Source organism: Dipodomys spectabilis, unplaced genomic scaffold (assembly GCF_019054845.1).
Source record: "Dipodomys spectabilis isolate Male_0828 unplaced genomic scaffold, ASM1905484v1 ptg000089l, whole genome shotgun sequence".
NCBI classification, from domain to species: domain Eukaryota; kingdom Metazoa; phylum Chordata; class Mammalia; order Rodentia; family Heteromyidae; genus Dipodomys; species Dipodomys spectabilis.
Window position 1 is genome coordinate 2088073 of NW_024870766.1, and position 12130 is coordinate 2100202.

General features: G+C 38.7%; 1 protein-coding gene across 2 annotated transcripts in view; it reads right to left on the reverse strand.

The window, feature by feature from the left end:
• Col1a2 (collagen type I alpha 2 chain) overlaps positions 1–12130 on the reverse strand; it is a 35541-nt gene that overhangs the window by 14877 nt on the left and 8534 nt on the right. For both annotated transcript variants that reach the window (XM_042684578.1, XM_042684577.1), the window contains exons 7-30: positions 11398–11442; positions 11145–11198; positions 11005–11058; positions 10580–10633; positions 10123–10176; positions 9584–9637; positions 8061–8105; positions 7676–7729; positions 7527–7571; positions 7102–7155; positions 6515–6613; positions 6373–6417; positions 6180–6278; positions 5668–5721; positions 5443–5550; positions 5027–5080; positions 4822–4920; positions 3885–3938; positions 3325–3423; positions 2882–2935; positions 2238–2291; positions 2033–2086; positions 1383–1436; positions 375–419 (exon numbers count right to left, since the gene is read on the reverse strand). In XM_042684578.1, the coding sequence (XP_042540512.1) occupies positions 375–419; positions 1383–1436; positions 2033–2086; positions 2238–2291; positions 2882–2935; positions 3325–3423; positions 3885–3938; positions 4822–4920; positions 5027–5080; positions 5443–5550; positions 5668–5721; positions 6180–6278; positions 6373–6417; positions 6515–6613; positions 7102–7155; positions 7527–7571; positions 7676–7729; positions 8061–8105; positions 9584–9637; positions 10123–10176; positions 10580–10633; positions 11005–11058; positions 11145–11198; positions 11398–11442 (1485 nt within the window). The remainder of the gene's footprint in view (positions 1–374; positions 420–1382; positions 1437–2032; positions 2087–2237; positions 2292–2881; positions 2936–3324; positions 3424–3884; positions 3939–4821; positions 4921–5026; positions 5081–5442; positions 5551–5667; positions 5722–6179; positions 6279–6372; positions 6418–6514; positions 6614–7101; positions 7156–7526; positions 7572–7675; positions 7730–8060; positions 8106–9583; positions 9638–10122; positions 10177–10579; positions 10634–11004; positions 11059–11144; positions 11199–11397; positions 11443–12130) is intronic.

Below are 12130 nucleotides of genomic sequence, written 5' to 3' on the forward strand. Positions count from 1 at the left end.
CTCATGAGTTCAGTTTTAGACTTTGTGCATCAACATGCATTGCAAAAAGTTGACTTCAAATTCTAAGATAGTATTATTTTCCCTTGGTTCAAGCTGAGCAGTGACTCAACTATATAATACTTGTTTGTGTAAGTCACTGCTATAATACATATATTAATTCACTTACACTTCTTGTACCATGTGGTTACTGCATAAGAAATATGAGCAATTAAACCAAAAAGCTTATTATTTACTTGGGTATCTAGTATTGCCTACAGATCAGACCCGATTGCAGGAGAGGGCTAGGATCTTACTGTAAGGATAGGAATCAGTAACTTCATTACTCCTTTTAAAAACAGATTGCCAGAACTTTATGAAAACCAAGTAGCACTTACTCTTGGACCAGCAGGACCAGGGAGACCAAATTCACCAGGAAGACCCTAGGCAAAACACAAAAATAAATAAAGCATGGAATATATTGTGTGATCTCTAAATTTGTTTGCAATCATGATATTTAAAGGGTTCTGAAAGAATGATATAAACCTACAGGGGCACTACCTACAGAAATGCTTAAAGATACACAACTTTCAGTTGTCTAGGGAAGGTATAAAAAGAGAATTCCATTGATATCAAAGATGGTCCTGTGCTAGAACTTGGTATCAGAAAATGTACATTTTTTAAATTTTGCAGCAGTATCTTTAAAAAATGACAAAGCAGACTATTGCCTTTGATAATACGATAAATAGTAATGAACAAAATCAGACATTGCCTGTTTTTAGTTATATAACAGACTGCCTTCTTAACAGAAATTATCATATTCTTCTGTATATTAGCTAGTTAATTGTATACCCAAGTGTATTTCTTTTATTACTGACCAGCTGTCTCCTTAATGTGCCCCAGTGTTGACAAAGGAGACCAGGCCACAGAATGGAACTAAATGGAGGCACATTCATCACAATTACAGAGAAAATGACTCAGAACTCATGCTCTGATTGTGGAGAACAGTGTTACGTCTGAATGCCAAGATAAACATTAAAAGCAATTTTTCAGAGTCTGGTTTGATGGAAAATCAGTGCATTTATGTTTTTGCTGTGGAGAAGGAAATAATCTGTATTTTAATATTACTGAGAACAAAACAAAAAGTAAAGCTATTATATGAAATGTGCATCAATAGGGCTTACTTTCATAATGTGATGTTTCATTCCATCCATAAAACAAAGTAATTTGAAGTAAAATAAGTAACTTGTTTTATTCTCTCCCTCAGCACCAACTAGAGAGAACACTATCATTAACATATGAAATATGAAATTTCCTTTTGCATATTGGAGTGGCACTGCAGTAAGTCATTAAACAGAAGAAGATTCTTAATTTTAGGTGAATTCATTATCACTGGGTTTACTCACCCTTTCTCCTGGTTTTCCAACTTCTCCGGCTGAACCTGAGGGACCAGGCAGACCCTAAATGAAAAAACATACAAACCTCAATCTTATCATCATGTGTAATGGATTTGCTCATAATCAGATTTAAGGGGGAAATGACTTAACATCAGTCTGGGCAGGATCATGAATTCCACAAGTTTTCTTTGACAAACTGCATTCTGTAAGTCTGGCAAATGGATGTCCTGAAGTTACCTATCATCCCTGTGTATTTGGGTAGATTTAGACCATTTGTCTCCATGGCTTGGAATAATAACAAGACCTATATTACCCCTTGTCTCTGTACTTGGAAACTTAGCAAAATGATTAGGGGTTTCTAGGTCATATGACTGGGTGTCTAGGTAAGAAGGACTGGGTGTCTAGTTAAGAATTCAAGTCCCCACATTGAAATTAAGAGAAAAGGACCACTCATCAACATGTGAAGCAGGAGATGTTTCTCTCTTGCATTTCTATATCTCTCTAGTTTGTTAACTAAACTCCTTGCTAAACTTAAAACAAAACAAAAACTCCTTCTGCTTCAGTTCTGAAGCCATGTTTGGCGTGGCAGGGGAGAAGGAGACAGTGAATTATAATAGAGAGTGTGGCCATGGGCAGAAGCTTAAATGTGTGTGACTCACCTGGAAGCCTGGAGGGCCAGCAGGACCCTGTTCTCCTTTGCCACCTTGGACACCCTGAAAGTAACAAGTCAGACAGCATCCATATCAGTGCTTGCCCAGGTTCCTCCTGGCTATCCAATATTTGGACTAGAAAACGGCAATGGGAGTTTTAAGAGACTAGATACCTTCCATTGTGGAAAGGCTTGGGAGTGGGAGGAATACTCACTTGGGGTCCGGGAGGCCCCTGAGCACCATTGTTTCCATCAGGACCTGGAGCACCCTAAAAATGTTTAATAGAAAGTTTGATGGTTACATGAGGGACAAGCAGTCTAAGATGCTTCAAAGAAACTGTACAGTTAAGTCCTCAAAGCCAAACTCTCATTTTGGCATGAATTAAACTCCAAGGCCTGAATGTTGACTAAGTTTTGATATGTTTCAAGGGAAGTCCATGGTTGGAAGAGATTTATTAAGGCTTGAGAATATTACCACATAATGACACAGTGAATAAATTAAAGGCTATAGGCTTTTTTAGTATCCTTGTCTTATATTTCCATTTGTTTAGCTCACTGCCTTCCCTGTGTGCTATCTTTTTGATTGTATATATATTTATATATGTTTTATTGTAAAGATACTGTTCAGAGGGGTTACAGTTACACGGGTAATGTAATGTAATGTAATGAGTACGTTTCCTATCGACCATTGTTACCCCCTCCTTTGTTTTTCCCCTCATATGTGCTATTTTACAATGGTCATGGGACCCTTGAGGATACCAGCTTAGAAAGAAAATCTCAGATGATATTCCATAACCCTAAAGGAAATATTTTTTGGGTGTCTTCCATGTAAATAGATTTCTCTGGCATCAGCACCTACCCGAGCACCAGCAAGACCAGGATGACCTTTATCACCATGTTTGCCAGGTTCACCCTGTAATAAAGATTAAAAACAAAAAGCAGTCTTACAAATGTAACATCCAATTAGTGAGAACAGTTCTGAAATGCTGATTTCTTGCTTGCTTGTTTTTCTGAGCTTCCTAATTAAAAAAAATTGGTAATTTGAGTCATGATCCATCCTCATACACAGTAAGAGGCTCCATACGTAGCAAGAGGCCACTGTATCTTTGGAAGCACAAGATTTAGGAAGTGGTCTTTCAGCTGGTTATGATAATGTGGTAAAGGTATAATTTAAATGTGACACATGGCCTCTAGTTGTTCTGTATTGAGGTAGACTAGACTGAGAAGCAGGAGAGAAATAGGAGTTCTTGTGAAATGTCCTAAACAAATACTGAGGAGAAAGGAAGTTGTGATGATTCTTACAGTGGGGCCTTTAGGTCCAGGAAATCCAATGTTGCCAGCCTCGCCTCTTGCTCCAGCTGGGCCAATTGGGCCAGGCCGGCCGTCGATACCAGGAAGGCCCTGAAACCAGAGTTAAAAGTTTGCTCAGCATACACCTGTCTCCCAACCTCAAGCGTATGATGTTGCCACAGGATGAAACAGCAATCGTTTATTCGAATGCATAGAACCGCTCATATAAAGTGTCAATAAATTATGAATCAATTTTCCTTTTCTAAATAGGATGTCAGTACACACACACCCAATTCAATCTCATATGTAGGCAATTTTTCTTCTCTTCTCTCTTCCATACCCTCATCACCTGTTTCAATTTTCCCTGCCATGGTTTTCTTTTCCCCTTCTCTGCTTTCAGTCCTGTGTTCATTTGGACTCCATAATTACAATCTATTACTCTGCCTTCCCAGATGATGTAGGTGGCTGATACTTATTTTCAATGCATTCATGTATAAATAAGCCACAAAATTGACTTGATAAGGGTGTAATAAGTGTCCTTGAAAATATAATAGGATAGGAACAATACTTACGACAGGACCTTCTTTACCAGTTGGGCCAACGCTTCCGGGGGAGCCAGGAAGACCCTGCCAAACAAATAAGAATGCTTTCAGGTTGACGCTGGAGGTTCAGATTAATTGAAATCTCAAAAATGTAGTTTTTCCTCACTTTTTGCTTATTGCCGAATGTACATTATTAGGGATATTAGCTATTAGACAGAAGGTACAAAAAGAGCTCTGAATTTTTTCCCTATTTTGTGTATGTTTGTGTGTGTTCCTTTTTCCTTTATTAAATTTTAGTGTAACTGATCCACTTCCAGATATCACAAGAAACTTTTAAGCAGCTGGCTATGGGGGCAAAATGTATCATGGTATTTATCCCATAAAAGAAAAAAAATCTAATACTTTTAGTAAGCCATTTCCAAAGTGGATTTTTTACTGCTGTATTTGGCATCTCTATTATTTGTTTATGGTGCAATTACAGACCATATTCACCCATAAGAGATAATGGGACAAAAAAATTACTGTATTGCTATGGGTCAGAGTGTCTATAGCTCTAAAGGTCATTTCTCCATAGATAGTATGATGCTGAATACATTATAACACTTTGTGGTTGCTGGAAAAAATGATTGCACTTATGAATCTAATATATTACTAATAATGTATAGCCCTCATACATTGTATGAACACTTTATTCAAAGCTCACATATTAAAAGATTCATGCTGATAGGAGGACCAGTCTAATTGATATACTAGAAATAGATCTGTTCTCTGAAAAATTTAAAAACCCTTTGTCAAGTAATAAACAAGATGTTTATGCAATAAGCACATAAAAACATCTACAGAGATTTGATGAAATTAAATGAAAAAGTCTGCAAGATCACCAAAAATTTTCTTCAGTTAATTTTATCTTTTTCTTCAAAGTTAACTAAACCCTTTGAAAAAGGACAGGGTGACAGATCTGACTTACTCGGGGTCCCATGAGACCAGGCTCTCCAGGACGACCAGAATCTCCATTGGGGCCTCGGACTCCAGCAGGACCACTTGAACCACGATTACCAGGAGGACCCTATTTAAAAAAAAAAGAATGAATGAAGAGTATGATAATGCTTATGACCCATCCATCACCAGAAATATCTAGCTTCTTCACCAGAAATTAGTGATGGACAGCTTACCATGACACCAGCTCTGCCATCAGCTCCAGGAAGACCACGAGAACCTGGATTACCCTGCAGGAGAGTCCATGAACCAGAAAGGAATCAGGAGAAAACCCTTGAATCCCATAAGGCAAAGCACATTAAAACATGGCATGATCCCTACAGAGAAGATGGAAAACGCAAACCAAGCCCAACTTTGTCACCCAACCCCAAGGGAATATGTGGAAGCGCATCTTGCAAAAGTAGGTCAACATTGTTTCTGAACTACTTTTATAACATACCAAATTTGAGAGTCACTGATTTAATAAAACAGATGGGAAGCAGATGCTTCTTTCATCTAGAAAAACGCTCTCAGCAATTTTGACCAATTCCCAATTAAAGAGTGTTATCATCTGCCTGTAGTGTATCTGGTTGTGGAAACATTTGGAATCTACCCTTAGCCCAGGAGGTCCTGCGGGGCCAGCGGATCCAGGTTCACCATTGGAACCTCTCTTTCCTTCTTCACCACTGGGGCCAGGAAGGCCTTGGGGACCAGCAGCACCCTATTTAATGAAAAGAACAAGAGAAAAGAAAAGGAAAAAAATTTATATTGTATCCTGCTAGATATAAAAGTGCATTGAAAGGCTAGCCCACAAAATTGTGATCAGAGAACTACTTACAGGCTCACCCTTGTTGCCAGTCTCTCCTTTGGAGCCAGCTGGACCAGGCTCACCCTAAGATCCAACATAAAAACCGTGGTCAAGTGACAAATGTTAGTTAGAACTCTTTTAGCATACACATAATTTGGAATATTTGTGTGTTAAGATAAAGAGAGACTTCAGTTCTCTAAGTTCATACTTAAATGGACTACCAGGAATGAAATGATGATGGTGGAATGGAGACTACTTTGTAGAACTGGGTCTCATCTATCTTGGAAAAAGCTTAGAATAGGAGGATGTGTGCATGCATGTGTGTGTGCCTGTGTGTGTGTGTGTGTGTGTGTGTGTGTGTGTGTTTGTGTGTGTGTGAAAAAGAGAGAGAAAGAGAAGAATGTACATGTCTGTACATAAAATTATTTTAAAAATATAAACTAAAAATACCAGGGAAGGAAAATAGGAAGAAATAAAGCTGGTAAAGACAACGGTAAAGTGTGTATTTTAGCATGCCGAAAGCCATGGCTATGACCACTTACGACAAGTCCTCTAGGACCAGTAGCACCGGCAGCACCCACAGGGCCAGGAATACCACGGGGACCAGGGAGGCCGGGAGCTCCAGCGACACCAGGGAGGCCCTGATGGAAAACAAAGTGTGTCCATCATGAGGGAGCGAGTGGAGAATCTGCACACATTAAATGCCATTAAACCCAGGCTGCACATTTTACTCACAGCAGCACCCTTAGAACCAGTGAGGCCATTTGCTCCAGGGTTGCCCTAGAAGGAAGAGGAAAGAGAAAGGTAACACTTAATTGGACCATTTCTGGTCTCCTTTGACTTCATCTTTATCCTTGCACTCAGTAAGGCTACTCACAGGAGGTCCAACGGGGCCAGAAAGACCTGGAAGACCCACTTCACCACGGGGACCGGCAGGACCAGAAGCACCAGGACTGCCAACAGGTCCAAGTTCACCCTAAAAGGAAAAGGAACCAGGAATTAGCCAGCAAATAATGATACCACTTCTCTCTGCCATCAGTACACAACATTTTAAGAAATGGCTTCAGAATTACAATCATTTACCTTTTCCGGTTTGTGATCCATGATTTTCGATTAGGGATGGGGGTTTAACATTCCTAGCCTAACTCTGCCATTTGGCTATGCCAACCCCATCTCTGTCTCTTGGTGGCTAAGTGTGGTTCCTAGTAGTCCTGACAAGTTTGGAGTTTATTTCATAGGGGCTGCAGAGAATCCATTTTCATGCTATGCTTCTAGTGTGCGAGTGCAGTTAGATGTTCTATTTCAAACTTGGATTAAGAAAACTGATCATTCTAGAGCCACTGAAGGGAAAGCTATTTAAGGTAACCTCTGTAATGATCTCTCTGCAAACACAGTTCTGATCTTTGGCATTCTATTGCAGTGTTTATCAAGATAGTGACAGATAATGGTCACCAGTGTTTTTACCTTGGGACCGGGTGCACCTGGGAAGCCTGGAGGGCCAGCAGACCCAATGGGACCCTAGAATAAAGAAGAAGGTGGAAGAAATTTCCTGTTATGTAAATTAAGAAAACAATGATGATAACAACAACATAAGAAGGTTGAAGTGGTTTTGAGTGTCTTGATCTTATGCATACAGTTAAAGAAGAACCTGATTTCTGGTCTGTTGACATTAGGGTCTCAAGGAAAACTTGTCAAAGTAACCAGTGTAAGGTGAATTTTACTTTATATATCAATCCAGTATTTATACAAAACCTATACTGTTTAAAAATAATCTCATAGGACATTTGGCAAAGTGTCTAAAATAATGGCATTCCATAGGAAATTAAGGAACAAGACAGCTCCTGCTCCATACGTTCAACCTTTTGAAAGTCTCCATTGTTAAAACTTACAGCAGGACCCACAGGACCAACACTGCCATCACTGCCACGGGCACCCTAGGAAAAAGCACCAAGAAAGAAAGTCAGGTGAAAAGTTAAAGAGCAGACTTCAGAAGATAAATTAAAGGGAGAAAAAAATGAACAAAAAATGAGACACTTACAGCTGGGCCGGGGGCACCGACCCGTCCTCGTTCACCAGGAAGCCCACGAGCTCCCTACAAGTAGAAATATGTTCAATAAAATCCAGAATGCTATTTTTTTTAAAAGTTACAAACAGCATTTGCTTTGTCTATGTCTAATTTCACACACACACACACACACACACACACACACACACATACATGCAAGAATCCACTAAGAATAAATAAATCTTGTTCTAATACAAAGTAAAAGGTAATGGATTTCAATTAAGCATGCAAAAGGCTATTAGAAAAGTATCAGAGAATACAATGCCCAGTGAAATGGTAAATAGCAAAAACATTAAAGAAGTTCCAGCCTATAAAGATTGTACACATTTAAATCTGCAATAAAGTAATCACTACTTACTGATTGACCTGGAGTTCCATTTTCACCAGGGGCTCCAGGTTCACCCTACATGGAGAAAAAAAAATGAGGTTTTGTTCATAATATGGATGTACATGTATTTTTGTTCATTATAATATGTATATATGTACATATGATTACATATATTCTGTCATATTATTTTAATTTGAACCATTCATGTATTTTGAACATTTCTTACACACTTAGATTGTTTCTCAATTATCCCAGACACATATAAATTTCTAAAGTGTGAGTTTTTATTTAAATATACCAAATATCAAGGTACCAGAGGTATGCTGCTATTTGACTATATTAGACTATATATATATAAGCTTATATATTAGGAATGGAATCGCAAAAAGAGACAATACATCTGCTTTCAATATGAATGCACTTGAATATTTAAGTTATTTTGAGCACTTAATGTTGTCATTTTCATAAGACCTCATGAGAAGTTGAAGCTTCATAATACTATTTTCATAGCTGTCATAGGATTTCCAGTCTATACTCTCATGCTTAGTAAAAACCATAGTGTCTGTAGTAGACCCACACATACCATGGAACATATAAAACATCTTTCCTTCCAGATGAATCTCATTAAGGTCTAGAAGAAGCATGGTTCCTGAGACTGTCATTCTATGTGAAGTATTTTGTCTGGAAATTAGCACCAATGTGGACACCAGGAAGTGGAGCCTACACTTTTCTAACCACTAAGTGCATGACTTTGGGCAAGTCTCTAGCTCTTACTGAGTTAGTTTCCCTTGTTCTCTGTGAGAATCCACAGAGCTCCTTCCAGCTCTAGCATTATATGGTACTGTGATTAGTAGTCTGAGCTGTTATATTGGGCTCCTGGGAGAATGAGTTTGACCTTATCCATTTTTGTGGCAGCTGGAAAGTTAGAACAGATTCTCCATATTCACACTCCTTTCTGCTCTCTCTAGTATTCCTTACTCATTAATCTGTAATTATATTGGTATTCACTTTAATATCGCATTATCTCCTTAATAGCAAAGAGCACATTTCATAGTTGAAAACATTGTCAGAGAAGAGCCTAGCCAAGAGATAACACACTTCTGAGACTTTAATTACCTAATTAAAAAATTTTTTTGAGTACATACAGATAAATCACAGGAAAGAGGTTGAAAAGTGTATTGTGACATGAATGTACCTATCTAATTAGTGCATGGTAAAAGAGAATTTACAGCTTAAAATAGCACATAGTGTTCTAATATCAGATTATATGTTTATTTACCTTTATTTTGGCATTGATTAAAACTATGAGAGGTGGAGATGAAATGGAGGAAGAAACCATTATTCAATATGATAAATATTAAATTAATAAATATTAGTTATTGGCCTTTTTGTCCTGAAATCTCATATCTTGTATCATTAGGGGTTTTTAAAGTATAGAAATAGAAATAAGATATTTTTTAGGATGTAAATATTCTTCAGTCAAAATATATTCTGCATTGATGGTAGAGAATTATATTCGATTGTTTTAAACAGCTCTTCTAAGTCAGTGTTACCTTGATACCAGGAGCACCAGGCTGTCCCTTCAGTCCATCCAGACCATTGTGTCCCTGAAAGGCAACGGATATTATTAACGTGCTGCTCTATTGCAGGGCTTGGTCAAATCAAAATCGTCTCTCTTGGTGGGTGCTGTGACTACTGCAGTAGAGTGGAGCCCAGTGTTCCAGCTCCAGATGAGCTAGTTCATGGCCCAGGTAAGTCATATCACCTCCTTGCATTTGAGAAGAAAGGCATGTTGGAAAAAGACACTCATGTCCATGTCCTTGTCCTCTTTTATAATGTTATAAGTTTCAAATAATTGTAAACACCCATGAAGTAACTATATATCCTATATGGTTTCTCTGTAGAGTAGCAATCCTGCTTCTTCGTAGCTATGAACAGATTCGCAAAACAACATCCTACCCTACTTTCAAGTATCATACTTTAACTTTTTCTCCCCTTGGACAAACTCCATGAAAGTGGAGTCCAAGGTTTAACTGAGTTCCTTTCCAATAAAGCACTCAACATTCTCTAGTGGGATAAAGAATGTGCTTACCCGGATACCCTTGAAGCCAGGAAGTCCAGGAGTCCCAGGGAAACCACGAGCACCCTTAAAAAGAAATGCAGAAGGTGAATAAAATATCACTGTAAGTAAAAGACAATACCTTATCCTTTCAAAGTCATTTCTCTTATCAAAACTCAGGCTTAATCAGAAGTTAGTATATTTTTAAGCACAGACTCAAAGCTGTACTGTGGATATCTAAGACTGTGATACTTGTAGTAAACACAGTTTAGTTGCTTATAGTATGCCTGGTATCACAAATAAAACATTATTTGCATAAATCAAAATCTATGTATTCTTTTCTGTGACTTTTTAATTGTCAGATACCTTCAATCAGTACTAAAGGTACAGTGACCTCTATTTACCAATGATCACATGCTTATTTGAGCAACTACCTTAGATCTAAGAAGACTCTCATGTTGGGACTATATGTTGTGGAAAACAGTCTCACCTGTGGTCCAACAACTCCTCTTTCACCAGGGCGTCCAGGTTTTCCAGGGTGACCCTGAAATGCGAAAATATTGGAAGGTCAACATGTGAACGATGGATAAACTAGCAGACAAAAGTGGGGGGCATCCTGGTGTTCACACCAGAAGATAAAAAGTCCCCATAAAATATGGACCCAATAAATAGTTAATTAGGAGTTGCATTTCCTTAGGTATAAGTAAGTTGATATTTCATTAAAAATAATAGGTCCCATATGGAGAGAAGTTATGTCAGGCATATTCAGCTCTGCCCACAATACTTATTTGGCAAGCACTCTATCACTAAGCCACATTCCCAGCCCAATGATACCTATTTGGGAGCAATCTAGAAATTCTTGTGGAGGGCATCCTTTAAATGGTGTTTGGGGAAGAGCTTCAAGGTAACACTTACATCCTCTCCAGCCTTGCCAGGAGCACCAGGTGGACCACGAGCACCTGCAGGACCCTAAGAAATTCAAACCCACATTTTGATTAGCAATATATTAATAAACTTCCAAGGATATTTACTATCAATGGAGACAATGTACTCACCGTTTGCCCAGGTTCACCAGGCTCACCAGCAGGTCCTTGGAAACCTTGAGGACCCTGAAAAAGGAAAAAAAGTTTCAGTCCTTGTTCCTCTAATTTTATTTTCATTTTTTGATGGTGCTGGAGATCCAGTCCAGGTCCTTGTAGGCTAGGCAAGCACTCCATCACTGAGCTGCATCCCAAGCCCAAGCCTTAATTTTTTTCACTCCCCCTTCTCTCTCCTTTTTAAGAGAAATTCTGAGTCTTTGGTACTTACAGGGGCTCCACTAGCACCAGGAGGGCCTCTAGGTCCCATTAAACCCTGTAAAGAAGGCAGATATGGTTAGTACTGACAAGTTTGTCCTGGCCTTTTGTTGAGGTCAGGTAAGTTAGGTTAGGGAAAATGGAGTAAAGAGTAGACACTACTGGGCTGTACACATTTTGCGATGAACAGATGAAAAGAACCATCCTGGTTTTATTTCAGTGTTTGTCCCTTCCAAGGAAGCATTTAAGAACCCCGGGCTGTCCCCACTCTCTCTCCTTTTGCTTTTCCTCATCTCCCAAGCAGATGAGCAGAACCAGATGAAAATGAGGTGGGATGGTGCTAGATCTCTTTGGGATGTGCACAGTTGGGCATATTGAGATAGTTCAAATGAAGGGACGTGAACCATCTTTTACAGTACAGAATATGTAATTTCTTTTGCTGTAGCTGATGAAGCATTTTACATAGATCCCTCCGATCATTTGACATTCTCTATGTCTCTGTTAGTTAAGAAATGGGTTATTATTATTTTTTTACTGTCATGAGGGCGTACATTGAAAAGAATCAAAAGTTCTTCTTAGTGATCAGAGGGAGATTTGTTATGACCTTAGAGATCTTTTCAGGGCTACTGGTGACTGGTGAAAATATCAAATGCACATGGATGGAAAGGGAGGGGCGAGGAGATTATTATTGAAACAGTTTACTGGGGGAGTCGACCATATGATGTTATGATTATGGAAAGTGTAGC